The 27,485-nt window shown below is 59.3% G+C and overlaps 1 protein-coding gene across 12 annotated transcripts in view; it reads right to left on the reverse strand.

The window, feature by feature from the left end:
* Eln (elastin) overlaps positions 1-25,733 on the reverse strand; it is a 29,381-nt gene extending 3,648 nt beyond the window's left edge. The window contains exons 1-32 of one of the 12 annotated variants that reach the window (XM_013070497.3): positions 25,552-25,732; positions 20,049-20,123; positions 19,021-19,050; positions 18,580-18,612; positions 16,768-16,797; positions 15,951-15,989; positions 15,406-15,513; positions 15,093-15,188; positions 14,943-15,011; positions 14,266-14,313; positions 12,820-12,891; positions 12,561-12,590; positions 12,057-12,128; positions 11,233-11,274; positions 10,859-10,903; positions 10,574-10,621; positions 9,090-9,179; positions 8,946-9,005; positions 8,336-8,431; positions 7,446-7,499; positions 6,805-6,969; positions 6,601-6,642; positions 6,165-6,362; positions 5,057-5,125; positions 3,880-4,017; positions 3,741-3,800; positions 3,242-3,319; positions 2,882-2,920; positions 1,493-1,600; positions 1,360-1,407; positions 1,106-1,222; positions 313-351 (exon numbers count right to left, since the gene is read on the reverse strand). In XM_013070497.3, coding sequence (XP_012925951.2) covers positions 313-351; positions 1,106-1,222; positions 1,360-1,407; positions 1,493-1,600; positions 2,882-2,920; positions 3,242-3,319; positions 3,741-3,800; positions 3,880-4,017; positions 5,057-5,125; positions 6,165-6,362; positions 6,601-6,642; positions 6,805-6,969; positions 7,446-7,499; positions 8,336-8,431; positions 8,946-9,005; positions 9,090-9,179; positions 10,574-10,621; positions 10,859-10,903; positions 11,233-11,274; positions 12,057-12,128; positions 12,561-12,590; positions 12,820-12,891; positions 14,266-14,313; positions 14,943-15,011; positions 15,093-15,188; positions 15,406-15,513; positions 15,951-15,989; positions 16,768-16,797; positions 18,580-18,612; positions 19,021-19,050; positions 20,049-20,123; positions 25,552-25,648 — 2,335 coding nt within the window. In that variant the 5' untranslated portion in view covers positions 25,649-25,732. Of the gene's footprint in view, positions 1-312; positions 352-1,105; positions 1,223-1,359; positions 1,408-1,492; positions 1,601-2,881; positions 2,921-3,241; positions 3,320-3,740; positions 3,801-3,879; positions 4,018-5,056; positions 5,126-6,164; positions 6,363-6,600; positions 6,643-6,804; positions 6,970-7,445; positions 7,500-8,335; positions 8,432-8,945; positions 9,006-9,089; positions 9,180-10,573; positions 10,622-10,858; positions 10,904-11,232; positions 11,275-12,056; positions 12,129-12,560; positions 12,591-12,819; positions 12,892-14,265; positions 14,314-14,942; positions 15,012-15,092; positions 15,189-15,405; positions 15,514-15,950; positions 15,990-16,767; positions 16,798-18,579; positions 18,613-19,020; positions 19,051-20,048; positions 20,124-25,551 lie in introns of all 12 variants that reach the window. The other 11 variants (XM_021254388.2, XM_013070501.3, XM_013070500.3 and 8 more) reach the window with 11 other exon arrangements.
* Between the last annotated feature and the right edge of the window lie 1,752 nt (positions 25,734-27,485).

Raw genomic sequence — 27,485 nt, forward strand, 5'->3', positions numbered from 1 at the left:
CCAGCCTTTGGGAGCCCCCTCTGCCGGCCCCTGGTGGGACTGAGGATTATGCAACAGAGCCGGCCCTACCACCTGGGAGTGGCCTGGGAATGGTCCCTAGGACCCCACCCAGGCCAGCAGCACCTAGGGAGAGGGCACACGGGGATCAGTCAGGACGAGGCACAGTGGTGGGGGCCCTGACACCCCCACCCCAGCGCTGGGTCAGAGAAGCCTGGAGAAGATGTCCCGGGCAGCCACAGGCAGGACCCGGTGGGTCAGGGGATGGACGGAGGACACAAGGCCTGGGCGGGACAGACCTTAGGGGCCACTCACCGTATTTGGCTGCTTTAGCAGCTGCAGCTGGGGACACACCTGGAGAAGTGGGGGACAGGAGGGCTCAGGAATGGCCCCGGACTCCCTGCCTGCCCTCCTGCACCCACCATCTGATGGCCTTTATTAAACTACTACTGTGCATCCAGCCTCTCAGAACACGCAGGAAGAGGCTTGAGGGCCAGTTCAAGTTACCCAGTGACCACCCAAGGGAGACGGAAGTGTCAGCACCAAGCCACCACAATGAAGGCTTTGGGAAAGTGATTTCTCTCCAGCCTTTGATTGGCTTGCTTGGAAAATGAGTGAACTTCCACACCCAGTGGCCAGTGGGTTGAAAGAGAGGGGAGAGGACAGGAACGGGGCTCTGTGAGGGATAGCTGCCTCTGCTCACTCAAGCCCCTGCGTAAACAGCGCTGCAGGACCAGGGACCCGGAGGAGAAGGCGCAGCCCACGCAGCTCGGGACAGACACAGGGGGCTGGGGCAGGCAGGGTGACGGGGTCAGCCTGAGCCCAGGGTGGAGAAGGTGCCCACAGAAAGGGTCTCTGGAGGAACCGACTGTGTGCCTGCCAAGAAGCCTGGAGAAGAACCCCGACCTGGCCTCAGAAGGGCTCCCGGGTACCCCAGCGTGCCCAGCGCCTGGCCCTGTCCTAGCCAATGCCAGGTCCTTCCTCCTCCTGCTCGGAAGGGCTGGGCCGGTGTCCAGGATGGGGAGAAACCCTGTCTCTTTTGCCTCTGCCTCTCTTTCACTCATGCACACGCTACACACAGTGCTCTCCGATCCCTAGGCAGCCTCACCCCCAAGTCCACCAGCGCCCAGTCCTCCGGCTCCGAGTCCCCCGACTCCCAGTCCTCCAACTCCCAGTCCTCCAGCGCCCAGCCCTCCGGCTCCGAGCCCACCGGCACCCCCTAGGCCTGTGGAGAGAGCTGGGTGTTAAACCCGCCTGCTGAGAACCATGCCTGAGGCTGTCTGCAGAGGGACAGAGCAGCCTTAGAGGGACACAGGGCCCAGGGGCCTGGTCAGAGCCCTCCCAGTCCCAGCCAGTGCTCACCGTACTGGGCAGCTTTGGCGGCAGCAGCCGAGGCAGCAGGCCCGATGCCTGGGGACACAGAGGGAGCACAGGGAGGGACTGTTTGTGGGTCTGTCTCCCTCCCTGCCCAGGCTATCCTGGGGCTGAAACTCACCTGCCACACCACCAGGGATACCTGCTCCTGCCAGGGCCCCGGGTCCGCCCAGAGGCCCCAGTCCTCCAAAAGCTCCAAGTCCTCCAAGAGCCCCAGCCCCTGCTGCTCCTGTGGACAGAGGAGGAAGGATTGGTCCCCCATTTCAGGAGGGTGGGACACAAGGCAAGCAGACAGGTGGCAGAGGCCCTGTGACCCAGCAGGAGGAGCATGAGACAGGACGTCCTCTCCTGAACATCCACGGCTGAGTCCTGGCTCTGCCCTTAGTGCAGGGCCAAATCAATGCCCCTCAGGCTTTGACCTCTTCCTCTCTAACAGGGCATGATCACCTCCTTGTCCCTGGGCCAGTGGGCCAGGTAACAGCAGTGGCCGGGAGCTGCTGAATTCAGACCACACATCTCTGATTCTGATAGCCCTGGGTTCAAATTCAGTTTGAGTCTTGATTTTTCTATGAGTCCTAGCTGTGGTCTCTCCGAGCCCAGAGTCCCCACCTCCCTGCTTGCCTTAGGGGTGTTTGTGAACAGAAGGACACAGCCTGAGAACTCTGCAGGCTCTGAATCCTGGCCCAGTGCAGAACTGCCAAGAGTGGTAGCGGGTGATTGACAGCTGTCACTCACTGGTACCCTCAGTTCCAGGCACTGCCAGGAGAAAGGAGGCCCCCCCCGCATTGTGCAGATGGGCGCACAGAGGCAGAGCGGAGGTTAAGGCATGGGCTCCAGGTCCTGGGCCAGGAAATGGCTTGGGAGCCATCGGAGTCCTTAGCTGCTTTGCTCAGTGACACTGCCCGGTTTCCTTGGCAATGTCTGCTGACTGAGGCTGGCTGGGCAGCCGGCCGGGGGTGGGAGAGGAGCCAGGGTGAGCGGGGCTGCTGGCGTGGTGCTGAGGAAGCTGGGATTTTCTGAGGTGGAAACAGGCCCCGAGCAGTGGAGCAGCCTACTGGAGCCAGCTGCTGGCGAGTCCCTGGCTGAGGCCCCCTGCTGGCTCCCAGGAGGGGCTCGGGGACAGATGCATGGGCACGGCCAGCCGGGCTGCCCAAGGCGGAGTGGCTGGTGGGGTGGGCAGGTCTGCCATGCCATCGAGGGTGGCTGGCTGGAGCAGGCTGGGTCACGCCGAGAGGGAGGCAGGGAGGGGACAGCACCCAGATGGGGAAGACGATCCTACTCCACTGTGGGGAGAGGGCAGAGGCTGCCCAGCCAAGTCCCAGCGACAGTGGCACCTGGGGCTGTGACCGTGTCAGGGCCCAAGTGGGGTTTGGAAACATGACAGGTGCTTTCGGTTTAGCAGGCAAGGGACAGGGCCGTCCCTGCTGTCCTGGGAACCGCTTTGCTCTGCTCTCCCCGTCTGTAGGAGGGGGAGGCGGAGGGAAGCAGGCAGCGTGGGGATTCTACTCACTGTATTTGGCTGCTTTAGCGGCGGCCAGGGAGCCTGGTGCTGGGAGAAGGGAAGGAGAGGGGGTCAGCAGCTGAGCTCCAAGCCTGGGCTTCTGCTGCCTCCTCCAGGGAGCCCACTCTGACTTCCTCGGCTGGCACCGGGCTCCTGGACCTACACGTGCCACTGCCAGTCTGATCTAGGGGTGCGGGAGGGCCAGGCTCTCTTCATCCTTCTATCCATCCCTTCTTGTACGCTCCAGGCCTGGCATGGCCTGCCTGAGGCTGGGCACCTAATGGAGGACGTGCTGCACCATGGGCTGGTGGGGGGTCCTGGGGAGGGTCTCCACCCTCGGAGCTGCCCAGCCCCTAGCAGGCTCCTTACCGGCCACAGCTCCGAATCCGGGAACCCCGGCACCAGCTCCAAAGCCAGGAACTCCAACACCCAGCCCGGCAGTGGCCCCTGCAGAGAGAGGTGGGCCATGGAGTGGCGGCAGGGCAGGGAGCACCCGCGGGGAGATTGTCACCCTGGGGACCACATCGGACCCCGAGCTGAGTAGTGGCCTCCCTGACTCCAGCTGACGCTGTGCTCCCCAGGAATGGGTTTCCTACGATTCCCGGTACCCTAGCCCAGGCCCACCACAGGCTGGCATTTGGGGTGCATGCTGTGTACCCCACTTCCTGACCTTACATCCTGCTCTTCCCTCCGGGAAACTCATCTACTTCTCCCAACAACCAGAGAGAGCCCCAGAGGTTACAGGCAACTGGGAAACAGGACTGGAGCCTGCCCCCCCCCCCTGCTGTGTGGGGTCTAAGGATGCGAGGGCCGGGTCTGAGGGCACAGGTGGCCCTGGGGGAGAGGAGAGAGGCGATGTGGCACTCACGGTACTGGGCTTTGGCAGCTGCTTTAGCAGCGGACTTGGCTGCAGCTGGGGTCCCTGCTCCTGGAGGGAGAGGAGGTTCAGGGATGGTGGTTATGGAGGCTTCAGGGCCCCCCAAAGTCCACTCGCGTAGGCCCCTCACCTATAATACCACCAGGTCCAAGCCCGGTGCCGACACCAGGGGCAACACCACCAGGCACAAGGCCACCAGGACCAACACCGATACCACCAGGACCGACGCCTATGCCACCTGGAACCCCGCCGACCCCGGGGCCTAACCCTGCAAAAGTGAGCACGGCGAATCCTTAGCCCGGTCTTGAGCGCAGAGTACAGAGTCAGGAGCTGTGGGTTGTTGTCCTGGCCCCAGCATGGCCTTGTAGTGTGACCCTGGGCCACTGTCTTTCCCCTGATGGGCCCCAACTGCTCCTCCCCAAGATGAGGTGAGTACAATTTTAGGAGCTTTTAGGCTTTTGAGAGACAAGTCCCTTGGGGACTTGGGTGTGATGGAGAGAGAGGTACATAGTCAGGGGAACTCTGAGCGAGGCAACATGGCACAGGCCTATAATCCCAGGCTGTGGGAAGCTGAGGCAGGAGAATCTCAAGTTTGAGCCCAGCCTGGGCAACTTAGCCACTTAGTGAGATTTTAAATTTAAAAACAAAATTTAAAAAGGGTGGGGGATACAGCTCAGTGTAAAGGCTCTGGCTGGGTTCAGTTCCCAGTATTGCAAAAAATTAAAAAATTTTAAAATGAAATAAATTAAAAGAAACAAAATAAAGGGAGCTCTGCAGGACAGGCAAATCTGAGTTCATATCTCAGCTCCATCACCATTAGATCTGGGACAATAGGGTAAATTACTGAAGTCGGGGGAAACTCAACTTGCACATCTGGAAAATGGGAACAATGATACCGACTTCCTAAGACTGCTGGGTATATGAAATTGGGAATTCAAGTGAACCTGGCCTAACCAGCCCTACAGATTCTGGTCTCAATCTTGCTTTCTGCAGGATCGCAAGGCCAGGCTCACAGATCCCTGCCTGGCCCGGGGTCTGACCCACAGCTGGGTCGCACAAGCAGGGAAGTGTGAGTGTGAGTGCCTGGGGCTGCCAAGGTGGCCCTCAGGGGGAGCAGGACAGAGGTCACGGGGTGGGGGGCAGGCTGTCGCTGGCCAGGAGGTGGAGGGAAGGGCGTGGGAGGCAGGCCCTGGGAGCTCACCAGGCACCTGCTCCAGCTGCTTCCCTACTCAGAAGGCAACGAACCTCTGAAAAGAGGGGGAGCTGAGAGCAAGGGCCCGGGCCGGGACAGACGTGGGGGCGCTTACCATACTGGCCAGCTTTGGCAGCTGCTTTGGCGGCTGCAGCAGCGGCTGCAGCTGCTGGGGTCCCTGCTCCTGGATGGAGAGAGGAAATAGGGGATCAACCCCAGCCAGCACCCCTCCCCAAGATGGAGCATCTCTCCCCGCAGTCCCTGCAGAAGTCCCTCTGTGCACGCCGCCTCCCGCTGGAGACAGAGGGCAGTGCACAGAGCCCGGCCTAGGAGGGCGCCTGGGCTCGGGCCTGGCTCTGAGCCTCCCCCTGGCACCTGGGAAGACTCTGCCTGGCCGGGGTTTCCATGTGGCCCCGAGAAGCAGCTCTAAGCTCATGGGAGTCAGGTCCTCGGTGACAGCAGTGACTGGTAGGGGTGTCACTATTGTTCTCCAAAGTATGGCAGAATTTTCTGCTTATGGTGCTGCGAATTCTACAACATCCTGATAGTGCCTGTGTCCAAATTATAGCAGGAAGTGATCTTTCCTTTCCTGTCCTGTCCTGTCCTTTCTCTCTTCTTCTTTCTCTCTCCCTTTTTTCCTCTTTCTCTCCCCCCCCCCTTTGCTTCTCTCTCTCTCTCTCTCCCTTTCTTTCTTTCCTGACTGGGGATGGAACCCAGGGCCTCTCACATGCCAGGCATGTGCTTCACCATTGAGCTCCACCCTAGCCCTGGCTTGTTTCTTAAGGAAACTGAGAAGAGGAATTTTCTCCTGGAAAGGACAAAGAATGCAGATGAGAAACCTGCTGATGGGAAAAACAACCAAGGAAGGGTGTCACTAAATGTCGCAGTCACTTTTTAATCTCTTCCCCTTGGCCTCTGCCTGGTGGAGAAAGAGTCCGAGGGAACCCAAAGGTGTCAGGTCCTCTGCTGCTAGGGAACTAGAGAGACCCCAGGGGCACAGAAGACCACCTAAGCCTGGGCAGTAAGGGCTCTGCCACAGGGCAGGAGGACATCCCTGAGCCCCCCTAACCAGGGATGGGACTTGCCAGGAATCGGCCACCAGGACCCCACCCGGGCTCTCCCCTTGGGACTGCCCTAGGGGAAATTTCAACCCATCTTCCTGTCTCTGGATCTAGTTGACTCCCACCTCCCCCAGGGTCCCGTTGGGACCAGCCCCAGCTCACCTGGCACTCCTTTGGTGCCTGGCACACCTGGTACTGCACCTGGTATGGCCCCTGGTACTGCTCCTGGTACTGCTCCTGGTACTACCCCTGGTACTGCTCCTGGTACTGCTCCTGGTACTACCCCTGGTACTGCCCCTGGTACTGCACCTGGTACTGCACCTGGCACCAGACCTCCCAGGGCTCCAGCTCCTGCTGCACCTGGGGGAGAGAGGAGCAGCATCCAGCACCCGCCTCTTGGGGCCAGGGAGTTGGGGAGGACAGCACGGTTGCCTGGCCCCTGAGCTCGCTGTTTCGGGGTGAGGTGACCAGCTTGGCCAGGCTGTCCCAGCCCTGGAGGCCCGAGTGGGAGGGGGGTGTGCCCCTCAGCTGCCCTGAATTTGAAGAGTGGTCCTGTGGGACAGCAGGGCTTGGGGACAGGCAAGGCAGGGCCACTTACCATACTTGGCAGCTTTGGCAGCAGCGGCGGCCTGGGCTGCTGCTAAGAGGAAACAAGAGGGCATGAGACCCTCCAATCCCCGCCTGTTTGTGCCCGGGTGGGACCGCAGCTCCTGCCCCTCCTCCTCCCTGCGCCCTCGGAAGCCCTAAGAAGAGGGAAAGTCTCTCGCCCCGCACCGGTTTTCCAGATGAAACTCAGGCTTACGGGAAAGGCCAGCTCCAGGGACACCTCCAACTCCAACTCCTACTCCGGGTATGACCCCAACTCCAGGTCCGACCCCGACTCCGGGTACGATGCCATAGCCAGGAAAGCCCCTGGCCCCGACCCCATAGGTGGGGATGCCCCCGACTCCTACTCCAGCCCGGGCCCCTGTTGGGGAGAGTATAGGGGAGGGTCCTTGATGAGAGAGGCCAGAAGGGCTCTGGGGGATGCTGGCAACCGGGAAAGAGGACGCTTGTCCCCCAGGTCTGGTCGATGAGGACAGGAAGTGGGTGCCCAGGCCCCTGGCCAGCTTCCTCCATGAGGCCTCCGTCTACCCCACTCCTCTGTTCTCTGGGTGCTCTGGGAAGGGTTGGGAGACTGAGCATGGGCTTCTCCCCAGTCAGGCTTGGGCGCCTCTGAGAGCAGCTGGCCAGAGCAAGGAGGGCCAGGGACGCTGTCACCACTGGAGAACCATCCTGGGACTGTCCCGCCACTCAACCCCATGGCTTCATGGTGGAGGTCGCAGGCAGAGACACCACCCCAGGCTCAGCTCCTCCAGGGACTTGCTCCATGACCCCGGGTAAGTTGCTCCCCTTCTCTAGTAAGTAGTGAGAGGCCAGATCAGGCTGGGGCAAAGCACTCACCATATTTAGCTGCTTTGGCCGCTGCTTTAGCAGCTGCAGCTGGCCCCAGAGGCCCTAGAGAGATCAGGGGACAAAAATACTCAGGAGACAATGGAGGCAACATGCCCAGGACATACCTCTGTCCATCTATCCATCTGTTACTTCACCTTGCTGTCTATCAAGCCAATATGGACTTGATAGACATGTCTACCTACTCTCCCAATTCCACGTCTGTCCATTTGTTTATCTCAGTCCAGCCACCCACCTCTGTCCACCATCTACTCACCTGCCCACCCATCCACTTATTTAGCCATCTAGACAACCACCCAGTTTGCATTTGCCTGCCTCCCTTCTACCCACCTTTTTATCCATCCATCCATCCTCCTAACCACTAATGTAGCCCCCTGCCTGCACATCCGTCTCTCTCCTACCAATTCATTTTTCCATCTCTCTGTCCCTTTCTATCTATCTACCCATGAACCACTCATCCTGGTCTCTGTTCATCCATCTACCCATCTCCTGCCCCACCTGTCATTTTGCCTGCTCATCCACATGGCCACTTACCTGGCCACCAGGTGCCCACTTGCCCACCCACCTGGCTCCATTTAGTACTGAGCGCCTGCTCAGCCAAGGACGGGGAACGTGGAGATGAAAAGACACAGCTCCTGCCCCCAGAAGTGCACTGACACTCAGAAGGTAAATCAGGGACAATGATGCTGGTGGCAGCTAACTGGGAGGTTGTTACAATCCATGGGAGGAGGAAGAGGGAATGAATCGTGGCCAAGGATGTGGGCAAATAAGCAGAGTTGGGGGAGCATGCAAAAATCTTGCCACTAGCTTTTATATTGCTCTGTCACACACACACACACACACACACACACACACACACACACACACACACACAAGCTCACCTGCTCCATCTGCAATGCCTGGGATCCTGACACCTGGGACCACAACACCTGGGACCCTAACTCCTGGCCCACCAGGCACTAGGCCTCCAGCAGCTCCTGAGGAAGGAAAAGGAATGTTCTCCTGCTGAGCCCCGTGGGAACCTCTTCAGGCCTCCTGGGCAGGGGACCAGGGGAGCTATGGGGTGACATGGTCACATGCAGGTGCATGGAGCCAACTCATCAGAGAGGTGGGGAGGGACTAGGAGAGGCCCTGAGGAGTTCTTGGGGTCAGATCTGTGGCTAGGCAGAGTGTGATCAACTTCTAAAGCAAAACCAGAATCCCTGCCTGTGGGCATCTGGGTTCAAGAGCAGCCCTGAGGCAGGGAATGGGGTGGGCAGAGCAGGCACACCCAGGGTCCCCTCCAGAGTCATCCTGCAGAAGCAGGAGGTGGCATCTCAGGTAGAGAATGGGCCAAGGCAAGGAGGCGTGGACTATGCCTGTGGAGGTGGGAGGGAAGTGGCCCGGGTGGATGGAGGCAAAGTCTCCCAGCCTCATGGGCCGGGTCTCCAGGGCCCACACAGAGGCCCGAGCAGGCCTGAGCCCTGGGCCTGCCATGCTGGGGGTGCTCACCGTACTTTGCAGCCTTTGCAGCAGCCTTCGCAGCAGCAGCTGCCGCAGGAGTCCCCACCCCTGAAAAGACAGCCACAGGCAATGAGACCCATTCCTGGTGGCCCTCCTAAGGACATGTCCACCCCTCACTGGACATGATGCTACCTGCGATGCCCCCAATCCCAGGAATGGTGCCAGCTCCGCCAGGAATGCCACCCCCTCCGATGCCAGGGATGACTCCGGCTCCTCCAGCACCTGCAGGGACAGGGGCAGCACGATGTGGCTCCCCAGGGCCCCTCCTGAGGAGAAGGAAGGCCACTGGGGAGGGGGCAGGTGTGTGAACCTGAACCAGCACGGCTCAGGAGGGCCCCGCCCCAAGTGTCCATTTCAACGGTGCTCATGAAGGCAAGGGAGTCCGATGCTCTCGGTCAGATCCGGCTCTAATCACTGCCACATACTGAGAAACCACAAGTGGCCACTCCCCGGGCTGGGCCAGAGGGGCCCCTGAAAGAAAGTTCAAGGCTTCCTCTCCCTGTGTTCCAAAGACGTGGCCAAGTTTCTAAACCAAATGCTGCTCTGGCAGCCCCTCAGGGCCCGCCTGCTCCCACATTCCAGGCTTCGCCACCAGCCCAGCCAGCCAAGGGGCCTGGGCTGGGGAGCTGCGCAGGGCAGGCCCGGGTCCCCCTCATTCCTGCCCCCTGGGCTGGTGGGACAGGTCTTCCATCCCAGCCTGGAAACAGGAAGAGCTCCTGGGGACTGGGGACAGGAGAGGGCTTTAGCCTCCTGTGGTCTGATCCTGAGCTGGCGGGTTTCCCAGGGCCGGGCATAGATGCCCACTCTGCCTGTCACTTGGGCACGTGATGGCCATGCCACATCTGCAGAAAGGCTGTCCAAGACACCATGGACTTGAGGACTGAGTTACATTTTTATAGTACACATTAACTTGATGTGTAACTATTAAAAATGTAAATGCTTGTATAGGTGCCGCCTCAAATTGTCTTCCTAACCACCACGGTCCCCGTCCTTTCTGCTTGGGCTCCTCCTTTCTGTGTTCACCACATGACAAATGCTGCCTATATTTTATAGCTGCCATTACATATTACTTTCTCTAGGAAGCCTCCCTAACTTTCCCCAGGTAGAAATAATGCCTCTCTCTTCTTTTTTTTTTTGGTACTGGGGAATCGAACTCGGGACCTTGTGCTTGTGAGGCAGGCAGCAGAACCACTGAGCTGAATCCCCAGCCCTCCTTTCTCTTCTTGATTCCCATGACAATGTGTGCATTACCTTGCAAGGCTGTTATGGGCTGCTATCTGCTATCTCTGGGACTGACTGATGGATGGAGGGAGGGACCATCATGGATAGGGGAAGGGGGATGGATGGGATAGATGGGGGAAGGAGAGAGGAATGGGGGAGGAATTGTGGAGGGAGGGATGGAGGAAGGGGAAGGGATGGATGGGAGAGGGAGGGACAGATCGGGGAGGGAGGAATGGTTGGAGGAAGGAAGAGGTACATGTGTGGATGGTGTTGACAAAGTTAGATGAATGGGAACGTAGGGGGGTCCTGGTTGGCCAGTCACGAGGCAGCCCTCATAGGCAACAGGACAGCCAGGTTGGGGGCCTGGGCTAGCAGGGTGCCCCGGAGGTTCTTACCATACTTGGCTGCTTTAGCTGCCGCAGCTGCTGCCTGGGAGCCAACCCCTGGAGAAGGGAGAGGGGGACTGAAGAGGGTGCTGTGGCACCTCCAGGGCCCACCCGTGTCCAGTCTCCATCAACATCCGGGTGTGGGTAGGGGCTTCACAGCCAGAAGTGCCTGGGTTCTGGAATCTTCCCCCTAGCTCCAGGGCCTGTTTTAGGGGAGACCCTGGCCAGCCCCAGGGCTTGGGAGCCACAGTGACCAGCACTCCTTTGGCTGGAAGTGAGTGAGGACTTCCATACCTGTCCCTGTGGGGTAACCAGCTTTGCCCCCTGCACCAGGCACTCCTGCAGGACAGAGACTCAGAGGTCAGTGATCCCCCTCCTGGCCTCCCGTCACCCCAGTCAGAATGAACACAAACACCCCCACCTGTGGGATCATTACTCCCACTGTACAGCCCAGGACACTGGGGCTCGGAGAAGGGAAATGGTTTGCTCGGGCCCTCAGGAGAAATGGGAGGCCAGGACTGAGAACAGGCCGTCTGAGTCCGAATTTCATGCTGTGTCCTTTGGGGACTCCCGTTCCAAAAGTGTGGATTGAGAGGGCCACAGCACCCTTGGCAGGCCCAGGAGCTGGAAGGGGTTGGAAGCCCCAGGTCTGGAAGGGCCATACTCACCATAGGGAAGCTTCCCGTTGGTGTAGGGCAGTCCATAGCCACCTGGGCAGAGGGCAGGGTGGGCTCAGGGCTGCCCCAGGCCTTGCTGGGCTCCCCACCCCGGAGTGATAGTCCTGCCCACAGGGGCTAAGACCCCCAGGGGCCCAGGGGTTCCCAGGAGAGCAGAGTCCTGGGCAGAGGAAGAGTGGACCCCCAGCCCTAGAGATGCAACTGTCCACAGCAGATCTTGGCCCTGCTGTGGCCCTAGGGTCTGAGTAGCTTCCTCATGCACTTCCCAACAGGAATTCGACTTCAGGAGGGACTTCCAATGCATCGCTTTCCCCCCTCTCTCCCTCCCTCTCTCTCTCTCTCTCTCTCTCTCTCTCCTTCTTTTTTCTTTCTTTTTCTTTTGTGGTACTGGTGGTACTGGGGATTGAAACTAGGGCCTTCACACTGAGCTATATCCCCAGCCCTTTTTAAAATTCTTTATTTTGAGACAGGAGCTTGCTAAGTCACTAAGTTTTTCAGGCTGGGCTTGCACTTTTGATCCTCCTGCCTCCACCTCCCAGAGGGCAGAGATTACAGGTGTGCACCACCACGCCTGCTTTGCATGGTCCTTCTGACTATCACTACCTGTGGTCTCCCATCAGGACATGGGTCTGTGCATAGGTGTGCGTGTGGATATGTGTGTGCGTGGTTTTACACCCGCAGGCTATATCCCCATGTTTTCCAGGCAGGTGACTAGAATTAGCTTCAATCCCAAGATTCCCCTCCCCACCCCATCTACCCTAGTTCCAGAGACATCTGTGGCCCAAGTCCCCAAAGCTGATTTCCCTCCGACTCACCTGGGAGCTTGGGCGCTTTGATGGGGTACCCCAGGGGGACCCCAGGCTGCTGGCCCCCAAAGGGCCCGACCCCTATGGGAACAAAGAGCAAGTGAAGGCCAAGCTCTGTGGGCCAGCAGCTCCTTCTAAACCTCTGCCTGCCACTGGCTTTCTGCTCAGATGCATGCGCTTCTCTCTGCTCCCTGAGGTCCTCCCTACACTGCCCAGCCATAGGTCACCTCCTCCAAGGAGCTGCAGGATTCTCCCCTGGAGTTCTGGCCAGCAGCCCTGCAGCCCTGCAGCCCCTGGCACAGGGATGGGTTCCCTGGGTGTGTTTGGTGGGTTTGGGCCTGTGATTCCTGCCACTCTGTGCTGAAGCCAGTTCAAGGCCCAGAGCAGGAGACATGGGGATTGGGCAGTTTGCGTGGGCTTCTGGGTGCCCAGCCCGGCCCAGAGCAGGTGCCCCTGACTGGTGGGCCACCTGCTAGTTCTCCCACCCTGCAGAGAGGAACAGCCTCGCCTCACCTGGGATTCCGGCAAAAGCTCCGCCTACACCTGCAATGATAAAGAACTGTCATTCTGGCACAGTGGTACCATCACCCCGCAGGAGGGGCAGGCAGTTCCACCCAGACCACGCCTCGTGTGGCCTCACACACTCTGTGGGGTTTCTGAACAGCACGCTGTCTTTCCTTGCCATACGTGCTCACTCAGAGGGCCCCGAATGAGCCCAGAGTCCCCATTTACACCCCACACCCCACCTGGGGCCCATTCAGCGGATGCATACCTGGGGTCTTGGCCTTGACTCCAGTTCCAGTGGGGACTCCAGGGAGCACCCCTACTCCAGGGAAGCGAGCTCCTGAGCAGAAAGGGGCAGGGCAGAGAGGGTATGAAGGCCCCACTTGGCACTGCCTTGGGTTCCCAGCGGCTCCCCTTCCATACTGACTGCCAGCGACGGGGCCATGTCATGGGGCAGGCAGAGAAAGGACCTAGTTGGTGGGGGGGACTTTCTTTGGCTGCCTGGGCTAAAGTCAGATCTATTTTTTTTTCTTGGTACTGGGGATCGAACTCGGGACCTTGCGCTTGCGAGGCAGGTGCCAAAACTAAATCCCTGGCCCAGGTCAGATCTATTTTGTTGTGTCGTTGTTTTGTTTCTCTTTTGTGAGTTTCTTTCTTTTTTTTGGTACCGGGGATCGAATTTGGACCCTTGCACTTTCGAGGCAGGTGTCAGAACTACTGAGCTAAATCCCTGGCCTTGTTGTTTTGTTTTTCTGAGACAGGGTCTCCCTGTGTAGTTCAGGCTGGCCTCGAACTCTTGGTGATTTTCCTGCCTCAGCCTCCTGAGTGCTGGGACCACAGGCGTGGGCCACCATGTCCACCTCAGACCTGTTTTAATCGTATTTCTCAGTTTGTGTTATAAAACCGTCCTGATGACCCTCAGGAGAGACAGCACCAGCATCCAAAGCCAGAGCTATGGGCTGCGCCGTGGCCCTGGGACCCACCCCGCACTGCGCCTGGAATCCTCCACCAGCATCTTCCATCTCTCCCACTTCCCCTGGGCCTCCACCAGGGACAGGAGAGGGAGCGACTGTGTCAGCAAATCCCACAGAGCTGCCTGGATCTGGACTTTTGGGGGATTTCAGGAGGTCATGTGTAGGGCGGGGTGGTTGCCCTGGCAGGGAGAGGCCAGCAAGGGGCAGCTCTGAGGGGCTCGCTGGGCAGACGCCCCTGGTGACTCAGTGCTTTTGGGAAACAGCTGGCTACACTGGGGACTCAGTGTGCCCTTGGGTACCCACCTTAGGCTGGGATTAGAGTTTGGGCCTGGAACCAGGGGAAGTTGGACGTGTGTGTGTGTGTGTATGTGTGTGTGTGTGTGTGTGTGTGTGTGTGTGTGGTACTGGGGACTGAACTCAGGGCCTTTGCACTGATACATTCCCTGCCCTTTTTCACTGTGAGACAGGGCCTCACTAAGTCACTAAGTTACCCAGGTTGGGCTTGAAGTTTTGATCTTCCTGCCTCATCCTCCCAGATTGCTGAGGTTACAGACATGCACCGCCATGCCTGGCAGAAGCTGGCCTTTGATGCCAGGGACCTTATGACCATTCACTTGAACCCTGACCCTTAGGAAAACAGCAACTGGCTAGGACTTAAGGCCTCCTGTGGCCTCTGCTTGAGGGGAGGAGTGGGTGTGGGGAGAAGCCAGGGGCTGCTCTATCCCCGTTCCCGTCCTCACCTGTGCCTGGGAGCACTCCACCTGGGTACACACCTGGGAGCCCCACACCTGGAGTCAGAGGAGGAAGGAGGAGCCATGATCAGCAGCTGAGCCAGGGGCCCCTCCTGCCTTCCCACCAGGGGTCCCAAGTCAGCGGCCCTTGTGCTGCCTGGGGCACTGGGCAGACGCAGGGTGGCCGAGGCCTCCTCCCACGAGTCTCCGAAGTCATCTGCAAACCCTCTGTGTGTGGATTTATCTCTGTCTCCGGGAGCCTGTTTACCCGGCACCCCAGCCAGCCCACCTCTGCTAACAGCTTCCAGATGTCCTTCCTGCTGCGAGGACTCAGCGGACCCAGGCAGCCTTTTGTTTAACCTGAAGTCACTTCCTAAAGGGCTGGGTATAGCCGAATGAGCACCAGATGGGCGGGTGGGGGGGCGGCGCCCCGGCTGCCAGCAGCTGCAGGCCTTCCGCTCTGACCATCCTGAGGCCATCCTGAGCCTCAGTTTCCTCATCTGTCACCCCACAGCCTGCCACAGAGCTTGTCTCTGAGGTTGCTTCCTGCTCCAGTTCCGTTTCACAGAACAGGACGGTGTTTTGGGCTTGGATGTCACCTGCTCTGCCCTTCCTCCCCCAGCCCCATGGGGCACCCCTGTCCTTCCCTGACCTCTGCTCCCCAGCCCCAGTGACTCTACACTGACCTGGAACTTTCCCTGGCTTCCCTCCAGCTCCTACTCCAACGCCTGCTCCGGCCTGAGGGACCACGGCACCTGGCCAGGACAGGAGGGCATTAGAGAGGGCTCCGCCTGGCCTGGGGCATCACCTAGGGGACTCAGGTGTGGCCACCATACCTGTAGACACTCCTAAGCCACCAACGCCACCAAGTCCTCCGACTCCGCCAACTCCGCCAACACCAGCAAGCCCTCCGATGCCACCAAGCCCGGCCCCTGGAGAGCCAGGACCGGTGAGGGGGTGGGTGGGATCGTGCAGGGACAGCAAGGAGGAGGAGAAAGGGGTGGGCTGTGCACTGGGGCCCTGCTACCCACCCACTGTGGCTGGGACACACCCAGCTGGCTCCTGAGATGCGGGGGAGGACTCTGCCCCTGCCGCCCACGGAAGGAAGCCAGGGTGGGGGCTGTGGCCTGTCCCAAAGACCCCACTCACCAGCCTTGGCAGCTTTATAAGCAGCAGCAGCAGCAGCAGCAGCAGCACCAGCCGCTCCGCCAGGCACCAGAGCCCCCGGGTAGGTGCCTGCAGGAAAGGCCCCGATCCCTGCGGAGGGGGACAGAGTGAGGTCCTGAGCCACCACACTCATGGAACCTGCCGAGTCCCTGACTGCTGGGCGCTGCCTGCCTGGGACATGTTGGGGTCTCTTTTGAAGAGTGCCAGGCTTGGTGCAGTGGTGCCTGGCAGGCAGATGGGGTGGTGCAGGTCAGGGTGCCTGGGCTCTGGGGCCACACACCCACCCACCTCCCACAGCACGTGTCCTGGGAGCCGATGGCCCCCAGAGCCTCTTGCAGCCTGAGTCACTAGGATATAGCCGTACCCAACCCCCAGCCAGGACACTGTGTGCCCAGGACAGCTGCTTGGGGAAGGTGGTATCCCTGCCCTGTCTGTGCCCAGGGCAGCACCTGTACCCTAGCTGCCCTGCCTACCAGGCTGAGCTCAGAGCTGCCCCCAGTGGGGCATCTGACCCAGGTGTTACTCACCTGCCCCGGCGGTGGCACCACCAGGGAGGCCACCAGGACCTGCAGTGAAGAGGGAGCAGGTGAGGAGGAGCTGGCGTGCGGGCCCCTAGCTGGTCTCTGAGCATGCAAACAGGGTGATGCCTGGCTCCCTAGCAAGCGGAGTCGGGCCTGGCATTTCCTGGAGTGTGCCAGCTTGGGGCATTCAGCAGGGAGGGGTGCAGGGAGGACCCCCACCAGGCCCGGCCTTGACCCCCACCCTGGCCTCTCCCTAGACTCAGCCCCCTCCCTGTTCGTCACTTGGGTCTGGGAGGTCCTCTGTCCCCACCGTCTGTCCACACGCAGACAGGAAGCCCCATGAGCACCGAGTTGTTTCACACTACGGGAGCCCCCCTCCCACAGCACCAGGCCTCGCTGCTAGGGTCCTGAGCCCCAGGAGTGACCCCTCCTGGAGGACCCCATGCTTGGAGCCTGCAGAGCCCTGCAGAGGTCTCTCTCTGGCTCCCTGCCTCCAGTCAGCCCTCCCCATTCATTGGCCTCGGTGTGACCTGGGCCTGGGGGAAGCTGGGGCAGACCCTCTGTCAGATGGCCTGTACTGCCGAGGTAGGATGGTGCAGTGCCTAGGCCCGGGGCTGCCCTGGCCACTTCCCAGCTCTGTCTGCATCCTGTTTCCTGAACTCCCAGGGGACAAGGGACACTCTCAGACCTTTCCTGTCCACAGAGAGACTGGGAAGGGAGGATGGGACTGGACTGGAAGTGGCGAGAGTGGGGGGATCGGCCCTTTCTCCACAGTGGCACCCAGACTGCTCCAACCCTGCCGCCCTCCTTCCCCTGGACTCACCGATCCCAAATGTCCCCAGCAGCCCGGCGCCTGCAAAGGAGGAGAGAGGGGACCAGCTGACCACAGATGGACCTTGGCAGCCCAACCCCCTTTCTTCCCAGAGACAGGAAGTTCTACATTCAGACCCTGTGCTCTCCTCATTCTCTGAGAGTAGAAGCCACTCATTTGCCTCCCTGAGCCTCAGTTTCCCCATCTATAAGCAGTCATTATGTTCCTACCTTCCCGGGCCCAGCAAGCTGGTGAGATTAAAGTGCCCAGTGTATGCGGCTGCCAGGTTGCTGTGTCCACCGCCCTCCTGGGGGCAGCCGGCCTCCAGCTGGTGCTGGGGGTGCAGGAGGGCGGTGCCCAGTTGTGTGGCCCCTGCTGAGAGCCTGGCCTGGGCAGGGCCGGCCTGCTGGACCCACGTGGAGCAGCAGCTGCCAGGCCACCCACTGTATCACTGAGGGATTAATTGTTCCCAAGCGTGACACGCGCTGCCTGTGCCCAGTCCTGTCCTGCCTGGGCAGGCCCAGACATTCCCTCCCAGCCACCTGGAGGTGGGGAGCTTCCTTGGGGACCCACGGGGACTCTCCTAAGTCCTGAGGCTGAAAGGTGACCTCAGTGAGGTCACAGAAGCCAGTCCCTGCCTCTTTGCGGCCCTCTCTTCATCCGAAGGTGATCACTTGATCCCTTGACTTTCCTTAGGGGCTACTCCTTTGCCTCGAGCTGGAGGTTCTTTCAGGAGTCTAACCTGTCTTTAATACTAAATACTTCATTTCAGCCGCTACCCAGCTGGAGACTGTGTGCAATTGTCTATCCCTCCAGGAAGGCGGAAGCAGGGACCCCCTCTCTCCTGGTTCTGCAGACCCTGCCAACCCCAGGAGCCCCTGGCCTGGGCGCTCCACCCCCCACCTCCCCCTGCTGCTGGCTGGGGTTTCACAACAGCCAGGCTTGCTCGAATCTGGGAATCTGGTCCCACAGATCCATCTGCACTTGGATTATGGACCACAGGGATTTCGTAAGAGCTCTTGGACATCCAGCGAGCGTCCCGTCCCACAGTCTGGGGCTGCAGACCCTGGCCACAAGGCAGGACTGGGGGTGGGGCACCGGAGCACATGTGGAGCCTTTCACTCCGAGGGGCTGTAAATCCAGACAGAGATGCCGCCACGTCCACCTGCTCCTTGTCAGCAGGGCCTCCTCCCTGCCCTGTGAGCTTCCTGAGCTGATGGTGATCTCCGTGCCCCAGGGGCCAGGGTCAGAGTTCAGCCTGGGGTTGAGTTCAGGGCTTGGTCTGGGGTCAGACTAGCATCAAGGTCAGGGCTCTCTGGGGCCTTGACCCACAGTAGACAAGGCTGTCTGAGATCGAGGGTGTGGAGTTCGTCTTTAAGGCCTGGTGGCCACTGGGACCTCAAGCTCCATTTTGTTTTTTTTTTTTTGAGACAGGGTTTTGATAGATAGCCCAGGCTGAGCTCAAACTCATAGCAATCCTCCTGCCTCAGCCTCCTCAGTGCTGGGATCACAGACGTGCACCACCATGCCGGGCCTCTGTCTCTAATTTTGCTTCTGGGCCAGGCTGTTGCTGAGGCTGTGCTCAGGAGGAGGCAGTCTCGAGGAGCTGGGGGTCACAGCGCTTGTGGAGCGGAGGCGGGATGTTTCTCACAAAGGGAGGTCTCGAGCTGCCTCCCGCCTCCAGTCCCTGGAAGCCCTGGGGCCTGGCCCCCACCTGCTGATACCTGGGAGCTGTCGCCGCACCCAGCTTCTTGGCCTGGCTCCCGGCTTACAGCCCTGCAGGGCCCCTCCCAGACCCCCTGCCTGGCCAGGCCCTCCCTGTACCTGGCTTGGGTGGCTTCCCTCCAGGTCCCAGTCCTGTAGAAGGAAGAGATGGTGGTGAATGGGGAGCCGCAGCACCCTGTCTTACTATCTCCCCACCCCACCCTGAGGGGCTAAGAGGGGATCGGGGTTCCTCATCCTCACACACTGAGCCACTGGGAGCCCAGCCCTGCCCAGGTTTGTGGCTCAGCTTTTTTCAGAAGGGAAGATCTGTGCTCTGCCAGCTTGGCAGAGGGTGTTTGTGAGATCCAAAGAAATCTGAAAGCAGGGGCCACCAGGGGGAACCCTGGGGGGCCAAGGGGCCCGGCTCTGGTTCTCAGACAGGGCTCTTCCCACGCTCAGGATGCTTGAGCTGTAACAGGGAGACCCATAACTTCTGGGGACCCTGGGTGGGGACTGAGATGACACCCAGAGCCAAATCAAGTGCTTGGTTCATGAGCTCACCTCCTCCTCCCAGGCCTCCAAGACCAGCCCCTGTGATAGAGAATAGGGAGAGAGACAGACAGGCCACGGACAGACAAACAGACAGACCATCAGTTCCCTTCCAGGCCACCCTCCCTCCTCCCATGGTCAAATCCATCCCTCCTGGTTATGCCCTTGGGTGGGTCAAACTGTGAGCCTCAGTTTCCCAGTCTGTCTCAGTCAATAGCTCCGTGCCAGTTTGTGTCTATTTTAGTACTTTTAAGTACTAAAAACATTGCTTTTCATTTTTAATCTACTTGAGAATATCATCCTTTTTTTAAATTAGAAGAAAAAATGCTCCCTTCCCAGTACCATTGCCCCAAAGTCCTGCCTATTTTCTTTTGGCAGAGGCAGGCCAGGGGCTCCCAATCTCCATTTGCACAGTCATTGCTTTTATATTCCTTTTACTTCAAAAACACTCCACTGAAGGCTGAGGCAGGAGGATCTCAAGTTTGAGCTCAGCCTGGGCAACTTAGCAATTTAAAAAATATATATACTTTTTGGTAGGGGAGATTGGACTCTGGTCCTTGCACTTGCAAGGCAGGCAGCAGAACCACTGAGCTAAATCCCCAGCCCTAAAAAATAATTTTTTAAAAAGGCCCAAGGATGCAGCTCAGGATGGAGGCTCTGGGTTCAATCTCCAGTAGTGGCAAAAAAAAAATCATAATTCTTCATAGCTGCCCGTGTTGAGTTCACTTAATCCCATCCTCCAATCAGAGAAGTTTTTATAATGCTCCTATGAGCCTGACTGCTCTTTTTCTCTCCTTTGCAAGTATTTGCTTCCAGCAAAGCGAATTGCCAGGAGCAGGATTAGTGGCCAGGAGGCTGCGGATCGTCTGACAGAGCGCCCATCCCCCACAGCTGGGGGATCTTGTTTCATCTTTCAGAATCTTTCTGCCCTTGTGCCTGTGACACAGGTTCCCGGGGATGGAGTTTCTAGGTAGGCATGACTCTTGTCTTCTGCAGTGTCCAGGGGCAGGGACACGTCTTAGGGGCACCGTGTACATCACCTGGATAATAGACGCCTCCAGGAACGCCTCCGGGAATGCCACCAGGCACACCACCGGGCACCACCCCTGGGACCCCTGGAAGGAAGCCAGCAGAATCTACCATTAGCCAGGGCTCATAAAACCTGGTAACCATGCTAATAATGATAATCATATTGTTTGTCTAAGAAGCAATTTCTGTGGACCAGATTTCTTTTCTCTCTCTCTCTCTCTTTCCTTCCTTCCTTCCTTCCTTCCTTCCTTCCTTCCTTCCTTCCTTCCTTTTTTTTCCCCCTTTTTTGGTACTAGGATCAAACCCAGGGCCTTGGCACTGAACTGCATCCCCAGCCTTTCAAAAAAATTTTCTTTTCAAATTTTGAGACAGGGTCTCACTAAATCACTAAGTTGCCCAGGCTGAGGTTGAACTTGCATCCTCCTGCCTCAGCCTCCCAGAATTCTGGCAGTCCAATGTTTGCATTTTCTCATTCTTACTTCTCCAAGTGGCCCTGTGAGGTTGCAAGGACAGGGATTATGACCACAGTTTTCACAGATGTGAAGTCTGGCTCAGAGAGGTTAGGGGAAGCCTCTGGGGCCACACAGCTGGGAGGAGGTGGAGCGTGGCTGCAACTCAGGCCGCACCTCCGGGAATGACAGCAGGCGGAGTGCTGCACAGCCCTCCCTGAGGGCAAGGGCTGGGGTGGGCAGCACTGGTGGAAGCCAGAGCTGAGGGAGGCCAGGCGGGGCTGTGACAACCACAGCAAGGAAGCGCAGCCACTGCCGGCGCTGGCACAGCCATTCCCACACTGATAGGACGGTGTGGGGTCAGTGTCCTCAGCCACCGGGCAGCCACCCTTGGGTGGGGTCTTGGCCATCTGACACAGGGCTGTTGTGGGAGGTGCTGGGCCCCGGAGCTGGACACTGTGAATGAGCAAAGGAATAGTTTCCTAAGGAATAGCTAATTCCTGGGCCAAGGTCACGAGCTCAGCCCCCATGGACCAGTGAGGTGCTGGCCCCCGACTGAGGCCTGACTGTTGTCATGGCACCAGACTCAGTCCCAAACTGGGCCCAGGCTGCACCACAGAATGCCCCCAACCCTGCCGATGGCCCTGCCCTGCCCTGCTGCAGGGGGCAGGGAGTCCCATGGTGCCCTGACGGTTTGGGGGACAGAGTCTTACAGCTTTGCAGGGTGTCCAGATGTCTGGCCTCCGAGGTCTGGCGACAGAGTGCAGCTGGGCCTGATGGTCATGGGCCTCACTGGCCTCAGCAGCAGCCCAGCGGGCTTGGGGATGCCCGGCTGTCCTGCCCACCCCACGCCAAAGCCCTGAGCCCTGGGGGTGGCAGCCCAGGCCTGCAGTACATGAAATCTGGTCAGAGCCCCAGGGCTCGGCTCGGCGGCCCCAGGGGCTGGGCCTGCTGGGAACCAGTGAGTGCGCTGGCCTGTCATCAGCTGCCAAACCCACACACGGCTTGCTGGGCCTTTGATGCCGCTCCTGGCTCTAGCTCCAGCATTGTCTCATGCATCTTTCTCTGCTGCTGCCTCTTTCCAGCACTTTCTTTCTTTCCTTTTCTTCTTTCTTTCTTTTAGGTACTGGGGATTGAACCCAGGGCCTTTGCAATGAGCTACATCCCCGGCCCTTTTTATTTTAATTTAATTTTATTTTACTTTGAGTCAGGGTCTCACCAGATCACTAAGTTGCCCAGGGTGGGCTTGAACTTTCCATCCTCCTGCCTCAGCCTCCATCCCTCTTTCCTCCCAGCCCTTTGTCCCTTGCTCTCTAGCTCCAGAGCAGGGAACAGTGTGGTGGGTGGGGAGAGCAAGGGTCTCAGGACAGGCGCCCCTGGCTTCTAACCCTGGCTTCGCTGCATCTTACCACCTGTGTGACCTCAGGCCCGTCATGCAACCTCTCTGAGCCTCATTTTCCTTTTTTACCACAGGTACCTGATTCTCACGGACTTGTACAATTGCAAGTGTTCGGGTGAGAGGTTGTACATAGTTGGCACAGAGCAATTGCTGAAGAAAACAAAATACCGGCGACCTGCATCTCCATTTTCTCTGCTCAGCCCACAGCTCAGGGCCAGGCATACAGTAGGTGCTCAGTGACGATGGGTGAAGAAGGTAGACACAGGGAGGCCGCCTGTGCCTCTGGTCTGACTCAGTTTAATCTCTGGCGGCAGCTGCCCAGCTGCCTTCCCCCTTTGAGCTACCTAGCACCCCCTGGCCCGGCTAACCCTTCTTCCTCACTGGGTTCCCGCTCCTGCACCCTGCCTGGGGGGACAGAAGACTCTGTCTCCGCCCTCGCATGGCTCTTCTCCCTGGCCATGCCCATTGCTCACACCAACCGGCCCCGCTCCAAGCCCGAAGCCCCATGGCCATCATGCTCAGGGCACACGGGAGGGCCTGGTGGCCACAGAGGGTCCCTGCCTGACTCTTTTCAAGGGCAGTGCAGGGGAGGTTAGAATAAAACATGAGTCCACAGACAGACTGAAAAGCTGGAGACCCCCTCGCTGTGCCCAGCAGGTCACCTGCATCCCCACCTCAGCCAGGAGCACCTTGCCCACCTCCCTCTACCCCCTACCCAGCGTCCACACTGAGCTCAGCCTCCCTCCTGCCTTCTCTGAGCCCTGGGGTCTTCCTCCGCCAGCCCCAAGCAGCTGGCTTGGAACATGCTTGTCTTGTTTTATGTGGGTTTGGCTTGTTCTACCCACTAGCCCAGGGTGGAACTTGTCTCTTGGATCTAAGAATCATGATCCTAGACTTGCAGGAATCATAACAGTCTTCTGGCCTGGGCTGGATCTCCTTTTACAAACATTCTCCTGTTTCTGCTTGCATACTTCCCATGCTGGGGAACTCATTACCTAACATTGCTTTTTAGCTCCGTGGAAGTGGAATCTACTCCTCTATCCCCAATTCTACCTTCCAGAACCCTATACCCGAGGCTTTCCTCCCATTTACTGACAGCCTCTCAAATACAGCCCCTTCTTTCATGTCTAACTCAAATGTCCCTTTCCCTGGGAAGCCTTCCTGGATTTCCCGAGGCTCCTTAAGGCCACCCCTTCCCCTGGTTCTGTCTTCCTCCTCCATCACTGCACATTTATTTATAGATCAGCTGCTCCCAAAAGGAAGAATTAGACCTTAGAAATTAAACCTGGAAATGAGTTACAGCCAGAGTTAGCACATTCCAAATGAGAGAATATATCATTTTGCAAATTAACCTTCCCACGGTTCTCATATTTGACACATTTTTGGCAGGCGCGTCGGGGCTGCAGACTCTGCTGGCCCTGGGAGGTGGGTGCACGGGGCAGGGCTGTTTCTTCTCATTCTGCAGCTGGGGGAACCAAGAGCCAGCGGGAAGAGCGTCAGGTCTGGGACCAGCAGTGACCCTGGTCACAGGCTGGGCCCTCTGCCCCTCGCTCTGAGATCTGGGACGCTGCGGGTGACAGCGCCTGGCGGGCCTTGGCAATGGCTTCATCAAGCCAAAGCCCAGGACTGGCCTGGGGAGCAGATAAGAGCTCACGAAGCTGTTTGTTGTTTGCATGGGGCGGGCTGCCAAGGGCTTTTCAAAAACAATCTGTCCTCGTGGGTGACTGTCCCCTCCCACACAGGGGCATATTTGTCCCCTGCTGAGGTCCCAGCAGCCAGATGGGGCTGGGTCAATGTCTGAAGCTGAGCTGCTTGGATTTGGCGGTTCATCAGACACCTGGGGAGCTTAAAAAAAAACCTCCCTGCCCAGCACAAAGCACGGTGACCCCTATGTCGCAATTGTTCAGCGTTCCCCCCATGGCTCTCATCCAAACCACCTCCAGCTCAGAAATCAGAAAAAGGCTGGGGAAAGCAGGACACCTGGTTTAATGTCACCAGCTCCCCCTTTAAAGCGTACAGGGGGCTGGGGCAGGTGCTCTCCCCAGGAAGTGCCATTGTCAGCCCACTGACTCTGAAGCTTGGGTGGGGAAGCTGGGATCCCCCAGGACAGCCAGATGGGGGGCTGCCAGAGTGTCCTGTGCACAGCCCAAGACCCCCCCAATCCACATGTCCCGGATCTGAACCCAGCGAGTCTGGCCATCTGGGCCAGAACCAAGACTCCTCTCTGCAAGGGCCTGGCCAGCTGGGGGCTAAGCACTGTCACCAAGGCCACAGGTTAGGGTCACTTCCCTTCAGGACAATGCCCAGGCCTGCCCCTCCCCAGATGTCGTCCCAAGTCTCCCCGAACGCCACCATCCCCCAACCCCAGGTGGTCATCCCTGGTGCTCCTCTATAGGTGGCAGCCTTCTGGGAAGGGCGGCAGGAGTTGGGGTCACGCTGGGAGAGGAGGGTCAGACGGCCTGGAGGCGCTGGTGCCCACATCCCTCGGCCTCTTCCAAACTCAGGAGCGGACCCAGCTGGGTGACTCCTGCTCCCAGCAGCCGGCCCTGCAGGTCAGCCTCATGGGAGCAACAGATGCTGCAGCCCTGGTCGGACTCCAGCCCTGCTCAGTCCTGAAACCCTTCTGCCCTCCACGCTAGATCTGGTCTAAGGGCTCGGTGCACTCCCGTGACAACCAGACCCCCCCCCCCCCATGGCTCTCAAGCCTGCACTTCCCTTCCCATTCTTCCCACAGCCGGATGCACCTTGTGGCCCCACCTGGCCCCAAGCAGCCACTCCCAGTCAGGGCACACACACAGCAACACCCTGAGGTCCTCTCCCGCCCCCGCCTGAAGCCACCTAGCTCCAATTTCTTCGATTGTACTCATCAATATCACACTTGCTCACACACAGACCCACACTTGGTCACACGCTCAGTGACAGCCCACACCTGGGACACTCTGGACTCCCAGTCTCCCATGCGTTCGTGTAGGTTGGTAGACTTCTGTTGACTTGAACAGGCAACTTCATGCGTGACCCCCAGCCCCACGTCCACCTGTCTCAGGGTGAAGCCATGTGCAGACCTTCCTCCCTTCCCAGAAACTCCATCCCGCTCGGTGACATGTTTGGGCATGGCCCACGCGTCCATCTGTGCAAGACAGCACATGACACCTTGCCCATGCACGCATCGCACTCAGGCCTCCCCGTGCCCCTTGCCAGGGACGGGTCACAGCAGCAGCCTTCTGACCCACGAGCCCATCATCAGCTTGGCCCTGACCTCGGCAGAGGGGGACCCTGACTTCCTGGGGGACAGGGAGCCTGCCGAGGTTGCACAGCTCGCTGTGGCAGAGTGGTCTCCAACACAGGTGCCCGCTCCGCAGGGTGGCACGGGCACCCAGCTGGCCCCACAGGTGTGCAAGTGGCCAATCAGAGCCCAAATGGCAGTAAGGGGCGGATCTGGTGGAGCAAAGTCCATGCTGCCCTCCTGGACAGGGCTAGGGAGCATCCCAAGTCACAGGGCGTCTGTGTGACAGGTTCCTCCAGCACAGGGCTGGCTCTCGAGGCGACTCCTGGGGCTGAGCGGGAGGCTGGGGCGTGAAGGGTTCCTCTGGCAGCCTGTCAGTCCAGCACCTGGCCGGAGGGGCTGCGAGGGCTGCGGGCAGCAGGGGACCGGCAAGGGGCTCTTACCTCCAGGCTGCGCGGGGCGGAGGAGGCAGAGCAGGAGCGGGAGCGCGAGCAGGGCTCCGGGTCCGGGCCGTGGGGCCGCCGCAGTCAGACCCGCCATCTCCGGAGGAGGAATGCCCGGCCCGCACTCTGCGCCTCGTTTTATCCCCAAAGCGTAATTGCTGCCTGGTCGTCGCTGAGAGGGAAGGAGGGAGGGAGGGAGAGAGGGCGGGCGGGAGGGCGGGCGGAGGAGGGGGCCGGGAGGGGGCAATTACGAAAGGGAAGGGCCGGCGAGAGCCTCCCAGGCTGGGTCGGACTGGACTGCGGGCCTTCTTCCTGCACACACACACACACACACACTTTCCTCCATCTCCTTCCCGCTTTCCCTCTGTGGCTGTTCTCTCCATGCTGGCCGTGTTCCCGCCAGAAAAGTGCGAGGGGGCCTCTGCCAGGACAGCCCTCGGGAGAGGAAGCGGGAGGGAGGGCCCCGCAGCCCGGCCAAAAATCCTGGCCTCAGCCAGGGCCTGAGTGGCCAGGCCCCCGCCTCTCTGGCTGGGCCCCGGGCCCAGTGTGGGGACACAGGCCAGCTGTCCCGAGCCTCAGCCCCCACCCCGGCCCTCCAGACACCCCAACACCCCTAGGCCTGGCTGAGACAGGCCCTGCGCCGAGCTGGGGTGGGGGGCTGGGCAGGTCTGGGGCTCCAGGCCGAGGTCTGCAGAGGTAGAGGGGCTGTAGGCAGAATAGCGTGGGAGGCAAGATCGGGGTGGTGTTGCCCAGTGGGCCTCCAGGGGACAGACTGGGGACCTGACACATGGTTCAGCTCCCTTCTATATGGGACAAGGCTCGGCCTTCTCCCAAAGGTGGGGCAAGGGTGTCAGGAGGTCTGGGGGTCACATCGGCTGAGGCTGGGTGCTCTGGTCAGGAGCATGGCTCAGGAGGGAAGGCCACGTCCGTGTTGTCCCCTGGGGCATCTGGGCCATGTAGGGGACCCTGAAAGCCAAGGTTCCATTCTGCACAGATGGAGGTCACAGCCCCACACCCAGCCTTGTCCAGGTTAGTATCTGGCAAAGGTCAGGTTGGACTCCAGGTGCCCTGTGGGGAACAGGGAGGTGACAGCCCAGCCTCTTTGTTATCACTCAGCCACCACCTGTCCCAACACTGAGTTCCATGAAGGTCGGGATCAGACCCGGGGAGCTCCAGACAGCTGGTTCTCTTTGCTCCCCTGGGAGCGCCCAGGATTGCCATTCCGCTCATGGCCACCAGGGGGCGGCAGCTCTGAGACAGCTGGGACAGCATCCGCAGAACTCAGTCTTCCTGCCTGCCCCAGGGGAGGACGGTGGACCCTGGGGTGGGGGGTGGGGGCGTCCCTCCCACTCCCTCCCAGTCCCTGCTTGTGGGAGAGAAATGTGGGAGGCAGAAGATAGGAGAGGAAACTTGTTCCTGGCCCTAGGTCACAGCCAGCCAGCAAAGTCAAGGCCAAGTATCCTGGGCGCTTCTGCAGCGCCCCAGGGTGGCTTAGTGCCTCATGCAGCCAGGAGCAGGTGGCTGGAGTGGAGGGGTGAAGGCAGGCTGTGGACTAGGACTAAGGACTAAGCACTGAGCTGGACCTAGGACTAAGCACTTTCTAGTGGGGCAGCTTCTCCTCGCCCACGGAATGCTGACGAACACCCTTACTGGAAAGATGACTGCAGTGGTAAATAAAACGTGGCATCTATTTCTGCTCTGTGCCAGCCAGATAAAAAAATGCTCTCTGCTGGCTGAGTGTGGTGGCGCACGCCCGTCATCCCAGCACTCTGGGAGGCTGAGGCAGGAATATTGAAAGTTCAATCCCAGCCTGGGCAGTTTAGCAATTTAGGGAGACCTTGTCTCGAAATCAAATAAAAAAGGGCTGGTGCTATAGCTCAGTGTGAAGGTCCTGGATTCAATCCTCAATACTGAAAAAAAAAAAACCAAAAAAG

The sequence above is a fragment of the Heterocephalus glaber genome, unplaced genomic scaffold (genome assembly GCF_053883595.1).
Source record: "Heterocephalus glaber isolate CG9 unplaced genomic scaffold, H.glaber_assembly_v1.0 deba00001610, whole genome shotgun sequence".
Classification (NCBI taxonomy): Eukaryota; Metazoa; Chordata; class Mammalia; order Rodentia; family Bathyergidae; genus Heterocephalus; species Heterocephalus glaber.